This window comes from Acomys minous (genome assembly GCF_964271855.1).
Source record: "Acomys minous genome assembly, chromosome: 15".
NCBI classification, from domain to species: domain Eukaryota; kingdom Metazoa; phylum Chordata; class Mammalia; order Rodentia; family Muridae; genus Acomys; species Acomys minous.
In genome coordinates, this window is record NC_140497.1 from 10,062,393 (window position 1) to 10,086,091 (window position 23,699).

General features: G+C 42.5%; 1 protein-coding gene across 2 annotated transcripts in view; it reads right to left on the reverse strand.

The window, feature by feature from the left end:
• Positions 1-23,699, reverse strand: part of CSMD1 (CUB and Sushi multiple domains 1) — a 1,521,983-nt gene that overhangs the window by 95,587 nt on the left and 1,402,697 nt on the right. For both annotated transcript variants that reach the window (XM_084758080.1, XM_084758079.1), the window contains exons 40-42: positions 21,784-21,900; positions 17,621-17,830; positions 3,702-3,890 (exon numbers count right to left, since the gene is read on the reverse strand). In XM_084758080.1, coding sequence (XP_084614206.1) covers positions 3,702-3,890; positions 17,621-17,830; positions 21,784-21,900 — 516 coding nt within the window. The remainder of the gene's footprint in view (positions 1-3,701; positions 3,891-17,620; positions 17,831-21,783; positions 21,901-23,699) is intronic.

The following is a 23,699-nucleotide window of genomic DNA, read 5'->3' on the forward strand; positions in this document are numbered from 1 at the left end:
AGAGAAGAGAACAGGTCACGTAGAGCTTTCTAGAAATTTGACAGTGGAATGATTAAGTGGGCTTTAGAGTTGGACCTGCCTGGATTTGAAACATAGAAGAGCAAACATCCCTCAGAGCCTCCTTCTGAGCACCAATGGGTGAGAGATAGAGCCAGCTGAGACTTGGGATCTACAAATGGCTTCACACCACCCTGTCTTAACCAGCCACTTACTGCCCCAACCTAGGGGAGTGCTCCTGCCCTGCACAGAAGTGTGTCTGGCTGAAGGGGACAGACTTGATGAATTGCAAAAGGAATGTTGGGCGAGGGTCACAGGCTGCTGTGTTCTCTGTGCAGGGAAACCGTCTAGCCTTGCAGAGAGAGTGAGTGACATCACAGTAGTCTGCAATCCTTAGAAAACAAGAACTCTAGCTTTAGCTTTAGCATTTTCACAGGCACAGTGACTTTTGTGTTAAAGCTGTTTGCTAATGATTGAAAATTTAATCCAAAATGGAGAGAATGCTTAACCTATATTGAACCTTCTCAGATGACTCTATAGAGTCCCTTGCATTGAATTCAGTTGTGAAGGTATGATATGATTTTTGCATGCCTGGCATGTTTCAATATATTTTAATATTCTTGACATAATTGCTAAGAATTGACATGTAATGTTGCGCTCAATCTTAGCCAGAAGGTGAGGCTGTGCAGCACATCCTTGCTCAGTGAGGGGTTTGGCCAGAGAGGCAGCTCAGCAGCATGCCAGAGCCTCTACTGAATGAGTAGCACAGAGCCAGCCTGGTCCAGACGGACAAGCCAGAGGGCTTAGGGCAGTAACGCTGGGAGCTGCCCAGGGGGCCATCTGTCAGTCACCACTATGCATGTAGCTACATCAGAGAGGTGTGGCACTGGAACTGGATGGGTTTCCCAAAGTAGGCAGTCAATATGCTATCTCGCATTGACTCTGGAGAGCCACACAACTTCCTTGGATAATTCCAACATCTTTTCCCAGTCATGGCCTGCACAGAGGGACTTAGATTCCCCAGCACCCTTCGGAATAGCCCTGTGTGGTAGCATCTCTGACCCTGAGAGCTCGCTGACTAGCCAGCCAGTGTAGCTTAACAGTGAGTTATTGGCTCAGTGAGAGACCTTGTCAACTGAAAAAATAAAGTTGAGAGGAAGACAACCAATGCTGACCTCTAACCTCCACACATTTGCACATACTACACATGTGCACATTTACATTACACCCAGATACACATTTATATGTGTGTATATATATATATATATATATATATATATATATGCACAAAGATAAAATACTGTAAAATATAAAGAGAAGGCCAAAAAAGATAGGATCACATGTAAGCTACACCAAACAATACAGGGTCTTGATGATACTCACAGTTTTCTTTATATTAGAAAATCAAGCTTAAAAATAAAGTATTTAATTTCCTGTTAATATTAATGTATATCAAGAAATTAAATCCTAATATGTGAATTTAAAGGATTAAAGTTAAAATTGGAAATCAGCAAAGATTGATCATTTCACAGCAACTGACAGCTGTCAACCTGAGAGGGCGTGGTCACGGTTCCTTCTTTAGTTTACTTGGGGCAAGATGGGGCTGAATACATGGTCTTCTTATGTTCAAAGTCTGTTGCACCCGTTGCCCTGAACAGCACCCTTATCCCTAAACAAGAGTTCTCAAAGGAAAAGTAGGTGTAAATATTATATAAAATATCTCAATAAGAAACAAAAAACCTAGACCCATTCAAAACCATTATGTCTTTTGTAAATAAATAAGTATTTGAATTTTAAAACAGAGCTAGGAATATATTTGATTATCAGAATCAAATATATAGATGAGATGGGTTTTAAAAAGCACACCACATACTTATATTTTTCATTTTTCCTGCTTCAGTAAAAATTCACAGCTAGGTACCTTTCCTTCCTGTGAGATAGAGGTGCTTAGCATTTCAAAGGGCCACAGAGTTGGAGAGTTTCATTACCATTCACTCAAAGGTGCTGCTTGTATAATGCAGGCTCCAGGCTAGACAGTGAGTTCTCTGTCACAGACCCCTCCTCTCAGATGCTATGCCTCAACAGTTTGTTTTACCTTGGCATTGCAGACACGCCTAAGTCATCCTAAAAGTCAGGACTCCACGGTGAAACAAGACAGTGTAATTTCTTCTCAGAGGCAGAGCAGGCTGTGAGTCTAGATCCACCACACTCTACAGATGCTCAGTAGCCAGATGCCAGGAGTTCCTAGCAACCAGAGTCACCATGGAACCATCCTGCCTGGCTGGTGGAGGTACTCTGAAGACAGAACTGTGCCCTCCCTGTGGATCTCAGGCTACTGAAATAATGTAGGGGCAAGAAATTGACATTTCCCCAGGCATCTCACACTGGGGAGATGGAAAAATCCAGGACCTGGTGCCAGCCACAGCCTCAGAGTTCTGATAACTTGTGAGATCCCCTTGCACCAGGGGCTGGAGCACAGACAAGGATGGTCATTGGTGATCAGGACCGTAGCTAATGATTTGTAACTCTTCTGTCTAAAACTAAGCCTCACTAAGGAGGTCACGTCAGGGACCTCAAGGATAGACTTGGTGGTTGCAGGTCACTATTCCTTTATTTCTCATCCCAATATGACCACAGTGAATAGAAACTTTCCACAATTTCTTGTTTCTTTAGTTGGTCTATTGAGAACAGGCAGCCAACCCTGGGTCCTTAGAACAGCCAGGGGCCAAACAACCCACAGTTAGGCTTCATCTTTTTGCAAGAATTCTTACTGTGTGCTTCTGCTAATGCTGTTCATTCCTCCTAGAGTGCTCTGTCTCTGAGCAGCAAATGCTGTGAGCCCTGCAAGGTCCCCTGTGAACATGAACTAGCTGCTGCAACAGAAATGCAAAATGAGATTACTATAAAAATCGCATAAACGACAGTGTGATGGGTAATCTCCACTGTCAACTAGAAGGGACTTAACCTCAACATGGAAACAGCCCCCTGGGCACAGCTGTGAGGGTTTTCCTACATCTTCTCCCACTGCTGGCAGTGCCATCCCATGGGCTGGGACCCTGGACAGAGTGAAAAGGGAGAAAGCTGATGGAATGCCAGGAGGTCTCCCTCTGTGCTTCCTGACGGGATGCCTCATGACCAGCTGCCTCTACGTTCCTGCCACCATGGCTTTCTCAACATGAATGTGTGACCAGCTGCCTCCACATTCCTGCCACATAGGCTTTCTCAACATGAAGGATGCCAAAACTGTAGTCAGAATAAGCTCTTCCTTCTTAAAGTTGCCTTTGTCAAGAAATTTGTCACAGCAACAAAACAAACAGCTAATAATAATAATAAAAAATACTTTGCAGGATTACATCCTTTATCATCGCTGTCCCCTATAACCACTGCAAAGGTTAAAGAGCCTTATTACCTCCCATTTTCTTTTTGGGGGGGCCTGTGATGATTGACAGGCTCCTGTGTCTGAGGTTGAGTTTTAAGTGTTTGTACTTAACACTTTGTTGTCTTAACAGTTTCCTTATCCTCAAAGACTGTTCATTCCTTAAACTTCCCATAATATGATATCTTTCTGAAATATGTAGTAGAGTATATTGTAGGAGATCCTTAATACAAATCTGCTGACTGAACTAATGAAGAACTGCACAGTCCTTGTTGCACAGTAGTCCCCATGAGAAGCGCAGTTGTCCCCGAGAGAGATGGTACCTTACCATCACACCGTGGGAACGGGTAGTTCCAGTTCCTGTCAGTGCCATGCTGGCAAGTGAGCACAGGGTGGCCGAGCAAGATGTACCCTGGATAGCACTCGAAGGAGATCGACTGGCCCACGCTGTAATCCGAGTTGATCATGAACCCATTCTGGAATGCAGGTGGATCCGGGCAGTTCTGTAACTCATAAGCTGAAACGAGAAACAGACAGCATCGAGCTCCCAGCAGGCATTGGGCTCCAAAGGACTATAGAGGAGGGACATAGGAGCAATCAACTCCCAAGGATATAAACATTGAAAACTGTCTCTTCAAGTCTCAGGTGCCACCATGAGAGAGCTGAGGGACGACTACTAGGAGGATAACTGTTAGTGCGCGCATCCCTACATTCATAGTGCACACACAAAAGAAAGGTGACAAGGTTTATTACCTCAGCAAGAAACCGCAAGCCTAAGCTAAGTTAGAAAGTGATAGACACAGTAACTAAAAGGCCGGTCAGAAATGCTGAGTGAAGGTCGACCTGGTGTTTCTCTGACTGTGAGGGAGACATACTGCCGTTCTCTGTGCTTCTGGGTGCAAACTATGCTTTGTTTTGTTTAACGCAGTCATTTAGTGCAAACAATACGGGAAATCGCCTTCATTTTATTTTTCTAGAAAAACCAAACCACGGAATCACAAGGCTAACGATGACTCTGCATAAATGCTGTAATAACGATTGTGGCTTATCATTAAAAAGAATTATGTACTTCCGAGTATGGCGATTCACACCTTTAGTTGAAGCATTAAAAAAGTAGAGGCAATTGGAGCTCCCTGAGTCTGAGGCCACCGAAGACTCGGAGTGAGATGCTGCCTTAAATATACAAACATTTCCAACTAAAGATGCTAAGGATAACAGCATGTGCTGTTCCCATTCTATGGCTACAAGTTTACCCACAGATCCTGAGTGTGAGCTACTCTGTGCATCAGCATCAGCTGTGACTCTGGCTAATGGACTCTCAGGGCTGAACAAACCCCCACAGGCAGACGGCTCTTACCCAGGCTGCTATCTCTCTGTCTCTGGAGCCACTAGTGCATATGAGAACATCCCGACTCTCTTTTCAAAGCCACATGGACATACTGCAGAAGCAGCTGTGGAGGAGGAAGATGCTTAGCCTCCCCATCATGAAGTGCACAGGCTCATGTGTTTACCATCAGCAAGTAGGGAGGCAGAGGTGGAAAGTTTAGGGGGGCGTCCAGCTAGAGGAATGGCCACTGATGTATGATGACTGGGATGATTGTACTTATTTGGGTCCCTTCCTCTCACATCGCTTCCTACCCACCATGAAGTATATAGCCTTCTCCATACATTCTTATCACCATGGCATTCTATCTAAGCACACACAGCCCAGGCAACCATGAACCATAATAATCCCTTTCTGCTAGGATGCTTTCTCCTGATAATCTGTCACAGTGACGGAAACGTATTTAACTCAGACACCAGATGAGACTCTCAGGCATTGTTAGAAAGAACAGGAATCCTGGATATCCTCTCACAGACCATAGAACACTGAAAGATAATGGGAAAGATGTGGGAAACTCACAAAAGTGTGACGTGGAACCCCGATGTGCATATAAACTAGCTGTCCATTCCACCAGTGGAAGCGAATGTGTGGCTTGGAATTCATAAGTAAATACTGGGCTGTGATGCATCAAATACGAAGACTTTCTGTCTTTGTATGAACTACCTGAAGTTTAAGAGGCCATAGGGGAAATGAAACCAAAGGCTAACAGCATGCTGGGGGAAACAAGCAAGCACACCACAAGGACACTCATCAAATGAAGCTGCAGCATTGGAGTGGAGGCAGATGGGAACATAGACTTAAGAGGCGGGTCTCAGTATCTGCTGGGTGGTGTTCTATGCTCAGGGTCTCAGTGTTCCCATGAGGCCCTGTGGGAAGATGCCCAGTGGGCATATCCAGTGGGAATTGTCATCTGAAGCATCTGTGTACTTTCTATGTAGAGGGTCTTGAAGAACATTTGCCAAACACTAACCGTTACAAAACTTCATCATTATCAATGGTTTATTTTTATTTGCAGAGGTTCTACTGTGGTATACTTTCTCTTCAGGATAATGGTGTGCAGTGGTCAGGGGTCATTGGCTTTCTCATTTAAGGCAGCATAATTGGCCATACCCTTCATGAGAGCAATCTGGACAATGCCATGGGAAGACTGCGTTCAGTACTTACTCTGGCAGTACACTTGCAAAAATCTATGTCCTGAGGATAATTCCAAAGGAGAGAAAGCTAAATGTTTAAAGTATGTCCATCGTAGCATTATTTACATTAAGGTGATCCAAAAGCCTGAACAAATAACAGCTGATATGTGGTCTCATAACATTGAATACACATAGTGCAGGACTGACGATTAAGTGTTTCCAATTTACAGTGGTGTGGAAGAGATACCATGGTTTCAGTTCCCAATTTGGTTCTTCTCCTGAGCTAGTGAGTGGCACAATCCTCTCCTGTGACTGTAGGCAGTGACACGGAGCCTCAGATCCCAGCCAGCACTGAGGTTGCTAGGGGAAACCACTCACACTCTACAGTGTGTTGTGATGCTAATATGAGATGCTCCATAGACCCATGTATTAAATACATCTTTAGTTTACAATACTGTCAACTTGTCATGGTTTCGATATGAGATTCTCACAGCCTCATGTATCTTAATACAGTCCCTAGCTAATTGCCTATTAGTGGAAGTTGTAGAAACTTTATGAAGGGCTAAATGGCTAGACAAAGTCAACATTTCATGTGACTTTCAAGGACACACCAGCTCCCCAGTTTGCTTCTCTTTGTTTCCTTTCTTTTTTAAAAAACAATGTATTTATTTTAAGTCATGCTTATAGGTGCGTCTCTGTGAGTATGTGCCATGTTTGTGGGTGCCCATGGAGGTAGATGTGTTGAATACCCTGGAGTTATAGTTACAGGTGCATCAGCCACATGATATGGGGGCTTAGAATTGAATTCAGGTCCTCTGGAAGAAACACACATGCTCTAACCACTGCTGAGCCATTGCTCCAGGTTCCTCTGCCACACACTTCAGTCCTGAAGCTCTGCCCAGGCACATTGGACCAAGTGGCAGTTGTTTGAATCTCTAAAACCAGCCTTTTCTTAACAGGTTCATCTCAAGTATTCTTCCACAGAGAGGAAGTAAGTAAATAAAGGGAAGCTTACATTGGGGTTCTGAGGATGGACCAAAGGTGAGACAGGGTACACCTGAATTGTAGGGGCATATTCTAGTGTGTGTCCTTCATTCTTCTTCAGCATCAGGAAGAAGCTTCACAGATGGAAATCAAGTTCCATGGTTGAACTTGACTGCGGATTTTAAAGGAAATTCTTATTTCTTTGTAAACTCAGTTATGCTATGTGAATATGTTTTGTGGATTTTTGCTTTGGGCTTTAGTATGTCCACAGCTGATAACTGCCTCTTGCCAACTGTCTTTTCCAGCTGGTAACAGCCTGCCTCATGCAGCACAGAGAGGGGTGTGGTCTGGGGCTCTGAGGAAGATAAATAGGAGAGCCTGGAGAGAGAAAGGATGGCATGCAATGGTGGGGTGTGGCATGTGGGGCATAGCAGTTTAGAGAGACCAGAGATAGACAGTATCCTGGCTTGGAGATAGACAGAGAAAAAACTTTCAATGCAGCCTCTTGGAGAAGGCTGCCTGCTGCATTTACTGTTGACAGAGATTGGTATTGCCCCTAAAAAAAAACACCCAGCTGACCCTAAATAGCTGAGAGAAGTAAAGGGGTATGCACCCCATGTCTCCACTAACCTTCTTTCTCATACCCAGAATTAAGGAGTTGGTGGAAGGGAGGTAGAGGCATCAATACCTCCAAATAAAATAGAGTTTTAAAAAGGAGCATCAACAGTGGATGCCAATTTTAAAAACCTGAAATCTGCGCTATCAGCCTTACTTGGCTTTAATAATTGTTATACATGCGATTACATAGTATCTCTAAGGAGCCTCAAAAGCATCTTCAGTGATCAAGAGTGAGAAAACACGAGCTAGAAGAGAGTCTAGAATATCAGATATCCAAAGAGAACCCTTGTCTTTGGATCCCACAGGGACTAGAGTCGGAAAAAGGGCACTATCCAGAGGAAGTCCCCAGAGAAGGGCCGGGAACAAGCAGTCTAGAAGAAGCAGACTCCACTGCTCTCAGGAGCCAGGGTTATGCCCTGCACAGGGAAGCAGACATGAAGAAAATGACATGTCGTATATGATTTCTCCCTTATGCAGAATCCAGACGTAAATATAAATTATTTAAATGGAGAACACCCTACTGGTCGGATACTAGAGTCTCTGGCCTGGTAGAGACCTAATATCCCAGGTGAGAGGGTCAATTGCTTTGGCTAAGGGTCACCCCTGGGGAGGTGAACTCAACTTAGACCATGCAAAGGAGATGGGTACGGTGAATAGTCCATTAGTGAAGCGCTGAACTTTTCCTTCTTAGAATCCAGCCCTAGTGTAGAAGCTTATGGCCCATAGCCATATAAAGCTTTACGTCTGCTTCTCTGAATTACTCAGAGAAGCCTAACTTTCCCTCTTTCCTTTATGTCTCTTTTCCAACTATGATTTCATTAACATTTTGGGTTTTTTCTTCAACATTCTGGACTTGCTTACCCTTCTCTAGACAAGGCTGCTTGTCTACCCTATGTCTGACCTCCATGCTAGCTTAAACAGCACAGCCTCCAGCCCACCCTCTCTACTGTCTCTGCCACACAACTGCTGATATTCACAGCTGCCTACCATGAGATGTGTTTTTCTTTTAAATTCTGATAAGATGGACTAAAGCTTGTTTGATCCTGTTGTAAATTCTTTACCTAATGGGACTAAGAACTCCAAAAGCAGACTCTGATCTGCTCCCCCCTCCTCTGCCACCACACACACCTTTACCTGGCATCCACAATCTGTCACTTAACTGCATCTCTCCTGAGAGAGCTCTATAAGCCACACACCCCAGGACCACTTCTTCCTCTCAAGGGCCTCCTCATTCTAAGCTGCAGATGGAGCCTGTTCCTGAGAACCAGAGGTGTGCATCCACACTGTCTCTGCCATTCACCCTCACAATGTTGCTTGTGCCTCAAATGACTCTGTAGATGCATGCTTTCTGAGGGAAATTTCATGCTGTGCTCAAGTGGGGACAAAGCTGCTTTCTCAATATACTTTTTAAAAAATGAAATCACCTGCTCTAACTCAGCTTTACTTTGGACACAATGAATGTGATGGAAAAAAAAGAAAGAAGAGAGAGAGAGAGAGAGAGAGAGAGAGAGAGAGAGAGAGAGAGAGAGAAAATGCACCCTTCCATGCAGTCAATAAGATTTCTAGTAACACCCCGAAGGAAAAAAGCAAAATGAAGGCTGATTGCCTATTCTCAGGAAAGGAGAAGCAAATGAAACTACCTCCAATCTAACCTAGTTTTCACTAGGAGTGTCATTCAGGGTTTATTGTTGCCCTGGAGGCTTGACACACAAGTATCACTCAACAGTGGAACAAAATAAACAAGGTCATGGTCAATAGATATCCCTGGTGAACATCATACACACACACACACACACACACACACACACACACACACACACACACACACATACACATGCGCCCACACACACATGCACATACACACATTCATTCACACACACATACACATAGCTATCTCTAGTGAACATCACACACACTCACACACACACATCACTTTATTAATTTTGTTGTAAAGCTTGCTGGGTAATTTAAGAACTATAATTGGGTTTTCTTTAGGGATGGATGAAGCTGGGGCTGAAGGCAGTGCCATTTCTACCCAATAATCAGCCTCCGTGACAGGCTTGAATTGGGGAATTAAAGTGGCCTTTCAGCTTGAAACTCTATGCCAACAGCCGCAGGCTATCATAATAGTTGGAAAAAGAGGTTTTTCTTTTCCTAATAGCATCTAAGCTACAGATGGTAGCCCACACAATTTCTTGGGCAAGTACACACATAAGCTTGCAAGTTATCCAAGTTGGCTGCTCTTAAAGACTGGCTGGCAGGGGCGCATGTGCACGCACGCACACACACACACACACAGAGCTAATTCACACAAAAACATAAAGCTTTCTCATAATCATAAAGAAGCCGATTTTCCTATCCCGCGGTCATTGGAAATATGTCTGATATATACATATCACAAAAAATAAGGGAAATGCACCTGATATATATTTACTTCTGATAGCTGAAGTATACAAATTTATCTTTAAGATTTTCATAATTAAACAGTTATTATTTCAAGGAGGCATTATAATACAGAAGAGAAAGATAGTTAGCTATACAATAGGAAGATAGATAGATAGATAGATAGATAGATAGATGATAAACTCAACATCTCTGAAAGCCATATCTAAAGGAAAAGGAAGTTAGTCAACATGACAAAATTTCCCAGGTAGTTTCCCAATCCAAGCACCATGGGTGTGAGGTGTGTGGCTGGCCTCACTCTTTGTGTGACGCTGAGAGAACAGCTACAATCCACTTCCACCCCAGTCTCAGTGTTCTCTAAGTGGTGCCTGTGACAGCCAACGCGACCAGCCGTGATCGTGCTACTGTCTGTTTCACTTTCAGTTTTGATACCCAGCTCCACAGTAAACAGCCACACGCTTAGGGTTAGGGTCAGGGTCAGGGTCAGGGTCAAGGTTAGAAGCAGGACACAAATGTTTCACGCTACCTAGCGAAGCCTTTTCGCTAAGTCCTTTAACTTCAAGGCACCTCTAACCACAAATAGCATGCTTGACCTTTAAGTAGCCAAGACTATGCGACAAAGCTGAGGAATAAGATCCTCACTGCAACATCACTGTGAATGACAAGACGTGTCTTTGTGATATATGCACCTTCTCATGGGTTATTGATTGTACCCAAAGCTTATAAACCTTATGCACAAACTAGGGATGTCCCTGAGTATAACAAATCATTGTCAAATCATTGTCAGTGTCCATTTGCCAATTTCTACGATGACAAGCACTAGTAGACCAGCAGCAGCATCCCTGTTAGACATGGCAGCCTATGAGAAATAAGCATGGCTCAAGTTCATACTGCCATTCCTCATTATGTAACTGATTCTCATGCTTTCTAATCATAAAAAAATGAATTATAATAAATTGTGCTTTTAGTGACATCTTTAACATGAATATTTTACAATGAGTGTCATCTAGATAAAATATTTGCTCAGTCAACTAGATGCCTTCAAAAGTATTCGTAGGTCCGGATTTCAGAAAGCCAAGCAAGTGACATCTCTGAGCACAGCTACATGGAGTTAGAGCCTGCTTCCACTAAAAAGTGGAAGGCTTCATTGAACCCTAATGTCTTATCCAGGGAAATGTTTCCACGTTTTAATATTCAAGAAGGGGAAGCCAGCCTAACTACGGGGTACCCCTTGAATTACATGGCGTCTAATTACAGGCATTGTTAATTCCTAAAATCACAAACCTTAGCAGCAGGTGACCTCTTGTCTAGGTGATTCCTAAGTAGGCTTCATATGAGATTAACAAGTAATTCAGCTTGGATTAAAACAATTACCAGAGACCTGGAAATGATCGAAAGTAAACCAACCAACAGTAAAATCTTATGAGATGAAGTAGTTTGGAAAGCAATACTAGGGTGTGAATCTCTGTATTTGAGGTCTTGAACTTAGTTTCATTTCAAGGAAACTGAAATGTTGGATACAGAATCGGGGAAGTGAAAAAGGACACCTCAGAATCGCTGCAGCTGCTGGAGTTGGCCAAGTTTGAGACATAACTATGCAATAGCTTTATATTGACTCAGATATTAAAATCATGCTAACTAACACTGAGATTTACTCTAGGGTAACCAACTGTAAGATAATCATTAATAATGAAAGTCAATACATCAACAGTATTAGGTCCAAAGTGGGCCCTCAAAATAGCTGTGCTGTTGACAATGTCCTAAACAAAAGGACTCTGACCAGGTGAACAGATGGGGGCTGTTATTGGGTAACAGAAGCCTAAATTCAGCATTCCTCGGGAATCTCCTAATCTCCTAAATCTACTTACCAGTATCTCCCTTAATCCCTGGCAAAGGTCAGCTAGCTCTAGTAAGGAGGTATGCACAACAGCTAAAACTCACTATAAACTGAACCCGAGTCTGCACTATTGCTGGGCTCCCAAGGACCTCAGCTACTATTTCTCCTGTGAGATAATTCAAATGTGAACCTGACCCTCAAAAGAAGAGTTAATGTGAGTGCAATTAGAGGCGACCCACAGTGCCTTAGCCCTTTGCTCTCACCTTCTTAGGTCTTTTAGAAGAGAGAACCTAGTTCTTTTGGCAAAGTATCTTGATTACAGAAGCAAAATAAGCATCCCCCAGTCCCAGTGTCAACCCAGGCAGAGCATGCTGTCTCAGAAACATGACAGAAGTCCTAGAGATGTGTCATCAGGGAGGTTTAAACCATCTCCATGTCCAGTCTGGCTGAGGATCTGATTTGGAGGTACAGCAGCCATGCTGTCTGTCTGGCTATAGAATGCTAGGAGGGACAGAGCAGAAGGTAAGCTGAGGTTCTGTGTAAGGGTGTAAGGGTCTTTCACCAGGATCAACACCAGAGCCTACAGGTCAGGATGGCCTTCCCGGGCTTCCTTTCCTTGTCCTTTCTCCGACCACATGTTTAAGAACAGTTTCTCTAAGATGCAAACCTGATAAAAACTTCTTTTTTGTTTGTTTGTTTTTGGTTATTTATGTATTCATTTTTATATATACATTTCTATTATTACACACATATACAATAGACTACCTACAGCAAGAGGAACCATGACATAATCAGGAATTATATAAATGTTACATTCTTAGTATTTTGGCTATTTGTATTTGACACTCTTAAAGAAAGCATCTTTCCTATCTTGGTTCCCCTAAAATTCTGAATGTAAATCAATCTCCATCACATCTTATCATTATCAACTTAAAACATTTATCTAGACCTAAAAACATCTTAACCCCTAAAAAAACTAAACTTCATTGTAAAAGTAAGCTATGTGGTTTTCAACTCCATCAGAGACTTGAGAAGGAATAAACTTGATTAACTGAGTATGCTAGGAATGCAGGTTAGTGGCTTTCCAAATAAGAAGATGACAGAGTTTTCTACCTAAATAGTCACCCAAAACTCTCTATAATGTTGGAGATTCTTCTTCAGCCTTCTGACTCAATATATTTGACAGACATATTTGTGAGGCAGGAACTATTGAGAACTTTCTTAGCCTGTCTAGACAGTTTGCTGTCAACTCTGCCTGCATCTAAGCTTGCCCTTTTATAAGCAGAATTCTGTCTGTGGTAGAAATGAGGGTATTTTGCCCAGTGGCTTGTTTACCACATTTGAAGCCATCAAACGTTTGTTTTAAAGTTTAGGACCCAGGGTTTAGAAGGAGCCTTTGACCTGTCACCCAGGCAGATAGAGCCTTATCTCTGCCTTTGAAAGGCCTGAGCTCAGAGTGGAGCTTCTCCTGGGCCTGGGGTTAAAGCCTTTCAAATATGTTCCTTAGAGCAGCAGAGGTTTTCAATCTGTACATTGTGACTCTGTTGGAGGTTAAATGACTCTTTCACAATGACTCTTTCACAGGAGTCACATATCAGATATCCTGCATATCAGATATTTATGTTACAATTTGTAATGGTAGCAAATTACAGTTATAAAGTAGCAAAAACAAATTTTATAATTGGGGGGGTCACCATAACATGAAGAACTGGGTTAAAGGGATGTAGCATTAGGCAAGTTGGGAACCACTGGGCCCGTGGTCTTGACCCTTAATTGTCCAGCCCTCTGTTTATAATTGCCATGAGAACCTCACTCTTGAACACATTGCTTACAACCTTTCTTGTGGTCTAAGGGCAGTCTGAGAAGCAAGTGCTCAGCACAGGCCAAAGCTAGATCACATGATTCTGTGAGGTCAGACTCCTGTTTGAGATGGTAAATCTATTCTCAAAGGGAGCACAAACCATGCTGTCTATTCAGGCCCTGGATCACAGGCTGGACCTGAAGGGAGAGGACCAACTGAACCCTACTGCCTGGCCCAGCATGCACCACCCTTAGGGCAAAAGCCCACAAGCGCAAGAGGGAAGTCAGCTCCCAAAAGGCCTCAAGCCCAACCTCAACCCAATTAGAGTTAGCTATATACACACATTTTCCTTAATCACATCTGTGCCCTGCAAGGATCTCAGAGCCACACCAGGTAGACAAGGCTACCTCCTGGTAATCACCCTCATCTCAACAAAACAATCACAGAGCCCAGAAGTTTAAAAGACTCCATTCAGCTGCCCACGCTGAAAGGGCTTGTCAACCTAGGAAGGGAGCCATTCCTCTGAAGTACTATATCCTTGTCCTTTAGAGCAGAAAATGTTAGTGTTTTTAAAAGGCCTCTTTTCAACAGCACAGAACTGCAGAAGGACAAAAGCATTTAGTCAGAAGTGATTTGCATATTAACACCTTGTGGAAGAACTTTGTATATGAGGTTAAATACTTTTTATTGATTCTCTTTTGGTAGGCAGTCCCCCTATTTCTGTTATTTTATCCTATTTTTTCAGGAAGGAAGCTTGTGGTTAAAAAAAACTATGTCTTTTGTAAATTTTGATGGCCAAGTCACTTTGCAGGCTTCCTTCAATAAATAAGGAGTTATCATAAGATCTGTGTTTAAAAGGGGACTAGGTATGGTGGCACACACTTTTAATCCCAGCACTTAGGAGTTATAGGCAGATATATCTCTGTAAGTTCAAGGCCAGACCTGTCTATGTAATGAGACCCTGGAGCTTAACTGGGAAAATGGCTCATTATGTAAAGGCATTTGGTGCTGCTATAATATATATGACCTGAGCTCTAGTTCTGCAACACACACAGTTGAAGGAGAAAAACAACTCCTGAAAGTCACCCTTTGACCTCCATTCATGTGCCATGGCACGTGTGCCTCCCTTGCAATAAATGCAAAAAAAAATGTGGATTTTAAAAAGGTTTATTTATTCCTACTTTCTTTGTATGAATGTTTTAAGTGCATACATGTCTGTGCATCACAAGTGCTCTGGGCCTGAGAAGGCCAGAAGATGGCCTCTGGAACTGGAGTTACAGACAGTTGTGAGCTGCCATGTGAATACTTGGATCTGAACATGGGTTCTCTACAAGAACAGCAAGTGCTCTTACTTACACACACACACACACACACACACACACACACACACACACACACACACACACACACACCCTTGCCAGTAGCCAGAGATTTCAGAAATGTTTAAATTAAAGTCTTTGTTTCTGCTCTGGCCAGAGGTCAGAGATGCTGGAAAGAAGGTCTGGGTTTGACTTTTTAGGATGAATACCCTTAACTGCATTCTATATGTGAAGGTATGGCAGAAAGTCAACTCTAAACACTAAAGGCTTCTGGTGCACACCTTAAGAATTGGGTTCTGGTCAAAAGAATGAAATCTACTTCTGACTCTGGGTTGAGATACTACATTCTGATCTGCTCCCAAGTTTAGTTTTATAATTAAGCTTAGTTGTTTAGGGATTAAGATGTTTTTAGGTCTAGATAGATATTTTAAGTTGATGATGAAGAGATATGGATAGATATTGATTTACATTCAGAATTTTAGACGCACCAAGATAGGAAAGATGTTCTCTTTAAAGCTGTCAAATACAAATAGCCAAAACACTAAGAATACAACATTTATAATTCCTGATTGTGTCATGGTTCTTCTTGCTGAAGGTAGTTTATTGTACATATGTGTAATGATATAAATGCATATGTAAAAAAACATATTTAATAAAAAACTATTACTTTGCACTGTCTCCCCCAAAACAATGAAATCAACTATGAATTAATCTAGTTGGAGCTGTCAATCACTGGCAAACAGACCAGCCCTCAGGAAGGCTGGTTCATCCAAATCCATGCTAAAGAGTTGGGAGGAATAATTATTCCTTTAATGAGATCATGTACACATTATTCCCAGAAGCCCTTTCTTCATTACTGTTGCTGAGGGACCCATTTCCATCTACTCCTGTAAAACTTGCCTGCTTTTCTGAGTGATTTAAAACATGGACCTTTTCTTTCTGAATTTTCTTCTCTCTCCAAAATCTGCGTCTGCTTTGACTGCTGCTCTGGGCTTTCTCATTCTTTCTCTGAGGCTACTCCCATTATGTCACGTGGCTGATTCTAAGAAACATAGCTTTATCCCTCTACTCCCTCTTCCTGGAAACTAACAATACTTAAAGTTTTCCTGTTCTGTTGTTTCTCTTTTAAACTATAATAAAATTATCACTGAGTTTCTTTCAGATTCTGTTACCTAATTGTTTTATTAATGAGAGAAAGGACCAAAACAGAGAACTCCAGTTTCCCCCATAGACTGCTACTTTACAATTCAAAGTTCATAAAGGAACCTATTATGAAATCAAATATCCCCATGGTGGGACACACAACATCCATGCCCACACTTGCATGGGCAGGGTATGGGTAGACAGAGCAGTTTGTAGCATCTGTAATGAGTGGGGACTGAAGTTGACTTCATTTAATGAGCAGTCAAGAGCATAGAACCCAACCTAATAAAGAATAGACCCACATACTGCAGGAACTCCCCTAAAGTGCACAGGCAGCAGAATACAGTTTCCTTAGTAATGGGGAGGAAACATTACCAAGCGCAGAACTCACATGCCACACCGGGGACCAGCATGATCCAGGTACCAGGATATACTAGGACACAGAGCAGCTCTGCAGTGCCCAACAAGTTCCTGCACTGTGCTTTTTAGCAGAATGTTTGTTAAGCCTATGCCTAGGCAATTGTTTCATAACTTTGAGAAGACTCGGGATATCTGTAGGTTTAGCCCAGTTCCCTCCCCCCCACTCTCTCTCTCTCTCTCTCTCTCTCTCTCTCACACACACACACACACACACACACACACATACATGCACACACACACACACACACACACACACACACACACACACACACCACAAATTTCAAAGAATTAAAGCAAGACACTTCTCCACTGGCATGCTAGCTCTTAATCCTGCAGCTCAGTTTTCCAGTCTCATCTGACAGCCATGGCAACAAACTAAGATTAGCCTTTTGAAGTTTCCATCCCAAAGCACTCTTAGATTACCAGTAAAGCTAGCCATGCCTTGACACTTGGTCACCCAGGAGCAGTGGACCTGAGTTCTACTGGGGGTAGCAGTAATGAACTCTACACATGTGAGACCTGCCTCACTCTAAGGACATTTGGCATGGTTGGGTGACAGACACAGCTCTTCCATGCAGTGCCCATGATCTGAGTTCTACAGTAGTCCCTAAATGAGAGTGAAAAGACCACCAACCTCTGCTTCCTCCCAGTGGATCCCTCTTTTCAGAGACCCTGCTTCTGGAAATCCATGCCAACATTTTACATTCTTAGATGAGAATGTAAGTAACAACCCAGGAGATTCAAACCTTAAATACTAGCTTGTCATTGTGACAAAATGTCAGAAACCTGTTTCTGAGGCCTTTCGGGGCCGGGGGTGGGGGGAGAACAACCGAGTCAGCCATGGGTATTTTCAACTTCATTAGATTTAACAATATTTGGAGGTAAATGGAGGGCTTGAACAGGCCTATAAGGGACAAGTGACAGAAGAGAAGGCCTTGAGACTGGAGGTGTGTGATGATGTCAGCAAAGAGAGAAGAGAGGAGATTAGGCTGATGGCAGGGCCTGGATAAGGTCCTCACCTGGCTAAGCACTTCTCCTCTGTACTCTTAGCCCCATGTTCCAGGACAGTCAAGGTCTCCCCACAAGTCAGAGACCAACGTGCTTTGGGAATCAATTTGGCTGCATAAGGACTTAACCAATCAGGGAGATTTCGTATTGAATGCAGTATATGGAACATCTGTAGATCCATCCATTTTGTTTCTTACCTTGGTAACTGAGTTTAAACCCTTGACGATTCTGTGAGTGGTCACTATAGAAGCGGATGAGGGTCTCATGTGTGGTGCTCAGCAACGATGCAGGCAGGTCAGGGCCACTGAACTGGCCCATCATTGGACTGCTGTGGTAAGGACCATTCTGGATCTCCAGGTAGTCATGGTTGGCTTCAGTTGAGAAATTCAGAAATTGGATATGTGCACCTATGGGGAAATGTGCAATCTTCAGAAAGTTCATGATAATGTATCCAAGATCATGGCTGATCAGAGGGATTACCACTTCATCTCTGTAAGAAAGGGGGTCATAGTGGAGGAAATACCATATCTTTGAAGACATATCTTGGCTTACTTAACTCTGTGATTTTTGTCTCTGAAATTCATATCTATAAGTGATTTTCTCACAAGTACTGCAAGTACGATATCACAGAGAGGCATAGGCATCATTCATAGAATGGTAATTTAAAGTGACATCACTATAACAACAATTATAATGAAAACAAGGATGGCCTCATACATAGCATGTTCATCATGGTTTGGTCAAAGAAGAAGTCAATATTAAATTAAAAATATGAAACAAACTGTAAAACACATTCTTAGGTCTTTGAGATGATCCATTAGGTAATAGTATTTGTTTCTAAGCTCGATGACAAATATTCAATGCTTGAGACCCACATGGCAGGAGAGAACATCTGCAGTGGCATGTGAGCACACACATGTACATGCATACACAAATACAAGTACATGAATGTGATAATTTTTAGAGGCTTATTCTTATATTTACTGGGTCATTATACTACCCCATAAAAGATGTTTTGTATAAGCAGGACTTATGCTTAGTTGTTTCATATTAAACACAAATTGCAAAGGCTCCCAAGGAACCCAGTCTGATAAATATCAATGCCACACTCGAATTCAAGGTCAAGTTCAAGATCCAACAGATTATCTTAGATCAGTGTACCAAGATATTGTCCTTATTGATCTGTGTGAATAAGCTATGGTTGATAGTTAGAGGAAATCCCAAATAAAGGCAGTTTAGAGCTTCTTTTTTTCTGTGGGCATGGCCTTTGGATATTTGAACGCTGGCTCTAAACTTTTAATTTGTTTGAAAATCTTAAATAAAACCCCAATGGCTCAGTCTTTGAGTAAATCCATGAAAGAGTTTGGCAATGAAGACTAAGTTGTGAATATTAATAATATAATAAAAGAAAAATTACTTTCTTGTTTTTTTTTCCTTTCCCCTCATATAGCTCTAGAGAGCAAGCCCAGGGTCTCCTACAGCCTACAACAGTGCTTTGCCATTGATTACTTTTCATTTTCTTTTGATTTTGATGGCAAAGAGTGACTTTTCATTGACTCTATTATGTCCTATGTGGAAAAGTTAAATCCAGTTCTTACATGAGCAATCCTAAGTATAGATGCAGAGAAAATGGCAAATAACCAAGGAATGAATGGGGTCATAAAAAGTCAAGTAAGTGAAGAACTATGAAGAAGAGCTAAGAAAGAAGCTGTTGGGAATAAACAACTAAACGATTCTATACATTTAAAGTCTTTCAAGGAAAACTTTCTGGAGGGACACACATCAAACTTTTGTCCTTCTAGTTGACTTAGCATCAGGCCAACTACCCTGTCGGAAGCCATTTGCCTACTTAGCTCTCATCTTACATGATCTTGGTGGATACACAACTGTCCTCATCAGGGGCAGGGAAGGCATGCCCAGTCTGTTGTTCTTGGAGAAAACAATTCAGAAGAAATTCGAAAGCTACAGCCACATCAAGAGCCAACCACATGGAAGACAGTTAACATCTGAACAGTGAAGGGTGAACACAAGGCGGCTCTTTTACTTCCATGGAATTAAACTTGAAAAGGACGTAGGATCAGAACAATTATAATATTGTGAGCAAAATTATCATTTTAAGAGGGATAAAGTATCTGTCCACATATCATAGCACCTAACACCTGTCAGCGAATAAAACAGAGTTTGGCTCTAATCTGGCTTAAAGCAGGATTGTATCGCTATCTCATTTCCAACAAAATTCCTCCAGCTTGACATCTACCAACTGATGGGATTAGAACAAACACAACCTAGTCATCCCTTCATTACTTGACAGAATATTCTAAAACTCTATGAATATGGCAAGAGAGCCGATCTAGGAGTTTATCTGCAATAAAATTTACATAGCATTCTTTCTGGTTGTAGCTATGCTTTGAAGATCATGTGACAGTGCAGAGTCCACTGGGCAAAGGATTTGCTTTCCAACTTTGACAAAGCTTTAAGCAGTAACGTGGTCATTTTTAGCTGATGGAATTTATGAGTATTAACTTGTCTCCTACATGTATAGCAAATATCCATTAGGACTCTATACTTTCCTTACAGTACCACATGGCCCAACCATTCTACGATTTAGGATATTATTTTGATTACTATTCTTGTCATCTTCAACTACTCATCGAAGGAAACTCCTTTATATAATAAAAAATGTGCTAGAGACTCACATCTGGTCAGATTCTTGAGACCAAGTGATTATTGATGGGATATATCAGCTTAATAACCAGGCATCTACATCATCCAATCTTCTTCCCCAAGGCCCAGAGTAAGATGCCCAGAAAGGAACAGAAAGATATAAAACCCAGAGGAAGCGAGGGAGGAGAAAGGCTGCTTAACAAGAATTGATGCAAGGATTGAGAGTTAAATAAAACACAGAAGTCTCAGGAAGTTCCTGAAATTGCAAGGTTCACACAGCTCTGACATAATACTATATATAAACAATAAGCACTGCTGGAAACTGGAGGTCTCTGAGCATCTAAGCTGTCTGTAAGTTGTCCAGGGGGCTCTGAGGACGCACTCCTCGGTTGTTGTTGTCCACGCTGTGGTGGGACTTTTGGTGAAGCAGCTGCTTTTGAGATATCTATGTGTCTGTAAGTAAGCCCTCAACCATATTTGCATAAGTGACCCCAACCACTCATTGATTCACGAAGTTAAACTTGGATGGAATTGATTCTTTGACTGATGCAATCTTTACAACGTGGTGTCTTCCCGGGAAAGCCACTGAACTCTTACTCATGGGTTTTGTCTTCTTTCTTGTCCTTTGCCACCTGCCTTCTTTACGGCCCCTAAAAAAGTCCTGGGTCAAGACACCATATGCCGGCCCTCTTGGGCTGTCCTTCCAAGCCGTCCACTTACCTCGCCTAGCTAATCAGATGTTAGCTGTCATGTATGTGGCTGAGCCAGGGAGGGACTTCATCTCACTGCATGGTCCCACATGTTCTCTAATGACCAAGTTGTCCAATTATGTCCCCTATACAACGTTCTCTCCACATGCTACTGTCTTGAACATAGCTCGTTAATGGAAATGCTTTGAAAACTCCATGGCCTTCTAGGTCAGTGATTTTAAATAGGTTCTGGTACTCCTCATCTATATACCAAGTGTTTGGTATCTAGCTGCCTAGTTTCTCCCACCTGGGACCTCCACTGAGTCCCTCCATTGGTGCACCTACAGTGTGGCTTTAGAAGGAAATAAAAGAACTGGAAGGCCAGCTGAGGTGGATACAGTGAGAAGGAAGGCACAAGGTATGCAAAGAGTGGTGTGGAAAAGAATTGGATACTGTCACAAAGATCATGTTCTTCTGAAGTCAGGGCAAAATAAGGTTTTAATGTTCATGGCAGAGCTGCACATTTTCTGAAGCAGATAACCTGAAAGTTGGAAAGTTAGTAGTCAAATACATCTTAAAATTTCATAAAACAATTATCAAGATAATATGTAAGTAAACAGTTAATAAGATATTTCCAAATTTATGTTAGATATTGCATTTAGTAGGTGCCAGCCAGAGCATGAAGAAGGCCCTAAAAATTGCCACAAAGAGTCACCACTCCTGAACCCTAGAGCTAGACAAGAACAGGCATAGATAGTAAATGAAGAGACTGATAACTTAGTGGTACCATGTCACAGCACCATCCAGCTAATTAAATTTGCCTCGAAGAGAATCACACAGCTAAATAAAAATTTAAAAATATTTTTCTGCTCTCAATGTTGTTCCATCAAAGCACTACATAAACCTGAAATCAACTTTTAATTAGAAACACAGTAAAGTCAATGGAGTGCCATGCATCAGTCACTCGGGAAGACTCTATGGGATACAGTGATGCCTGGTTCACTCACCGTAGCCGATGGGCAGCGATATCTTCCAGGTGCAGTCCAGGTTGTTGGGGTATGAGCCCGGGAAGCCTGGGCTCAGGATCACTCCATTCATGCTGGTCAGTGTCCCTCCGCAGGTGGCTGTTCAACACAAGACCACAGGAGTCTCCTAGCGTTTTGCGTTCAGCAAGCATATCTAATCTAACACAGCTTACTGGACCACACTGGGAAAGAGACAGCCTGTGGACCTGGGGGTAGTAACTAACAACAGCCTGTCATTTGGGGCATGGGCTCTAGTTACCCAAGGGCCCAGCCTACATCCACATTGTGGGAGGTTCTTCTTGACTTGACCTCTGACACTCCAGGCCCTTAGCCAAGGCCAGCTAGTTGAACAGTGTATTTCAGGTGGCCACTGAGTCAACTTTAGCTTTACAGCTGCTGTTGGTAGTATTGGTACCTCGCCACTGACTGTTCTTTTGTGCTCCTGCTGTGGGCACACAAATGAGGACCATCCCTGAAGCCCCACAGCAATCATAAGGGCTGGCGGTATTCAAATGACCCCCTATCTCACAGATGGAACCCGAGCCAAAGAGAATTAGAAATTGGCCTGAAGGTTCTTGACAGAGCTAGCCCTTCTGTTCTCCCAGACACTCCAGCTTTCTCTGTTTTGGGGGTTCCAGTGTCCTTAGTAGCCCTGATATTTGGAGCCCCTTCCAGTGGGGAATGCAACTCTCCAACCACTTATTCCAGAAATTTCCATGTCATGAAAATAGTAAGTCTGCATCTAAATTATGCAATGCTGTGCTACTCTGTCTGATATTTTCCAGTAAAGAAACAGGGCAGATTTTATAACAATATAAATATCTGTTTGTGTTGGCTACAAGGCTGCTTGACTAGGAGCCCTAGGGTTTGACCATTTATACCCAGCTAAAAAGACAATTTCATGTACTTTCAATTAGTGATGCAAATGATGTCACTTCTTATCTAAAGGACAATGTGAAAATTTTCCCTTACTCTGAGTGCTCAGTTCATGTTTTCAGAAGCCACTGCCAAAAGCCCCAAGCATACACAGTAGGGATTCTAAATTTTCCAATTATTTTAGATCATCCCAAGGGCAAAATTCATTTGAAGAAATAAGGAAAAGCCAAGCCTGATGACTGTGGTCAGTTCCTCGAGACAATCATTGAGAACTGGGTTTAAACATGCTGTCTGTTCAAGAATAATTTTATAAACGTGAGGATATCTTCTGCCATGGGTTATGGTTCTAGATGCCAGCTCAGATGAAGCTAGGATGTCTGTTCCTTAGAGAGCAGTCTAGGGTGGAGCTGCCAGTGGGGGAGACTCAGGTGTGAAGTTCAGACTTTTCTTAGGCATTGTGCCTGGCCTGCATTGGGCTGAAGACACACCTGTACGGAGACTAAACCAGTGCACTTTTCCACATAGGATCCTCTAACTGAAAGGAGGACAGATATGGTTATCCACCAACAGGGGGCAAATAAATGGAACATGGCTAATGGCCACAAAGACAGGAAGATGAGTGTCCAATGATGGTGACATTTCTAAGAAGGCCCTTTTGATTCTGAGCATGACTAAAATAAATGCAAGGTCATGAAATATGGGCATCTGTTTTAGATACCCCAGCCCTTCAGTAGAGGATTGACATAGCCATTATGAGTGAGTGCTGGCACCAAGCTGGCAGGAGCAGTGTGCTGTATGCCATGGGCATCTAGATACTGGGCACTGGGTGACTTTCTGGTGATGTGAGAGCTACCAGCACAGGTCAGCCTTGTACATATAAAAAGATCCAGTTGATCAGCATCAAACCAGAACTCCCTAAAGGTGTGGCCTCTATCTCCCTTACTTTGGGGTATTGAGAGAACTCCATAGCCAGTGTGCCATCTTTTAAAAAAAATACATACAGTATTTGGGCTGTACATATA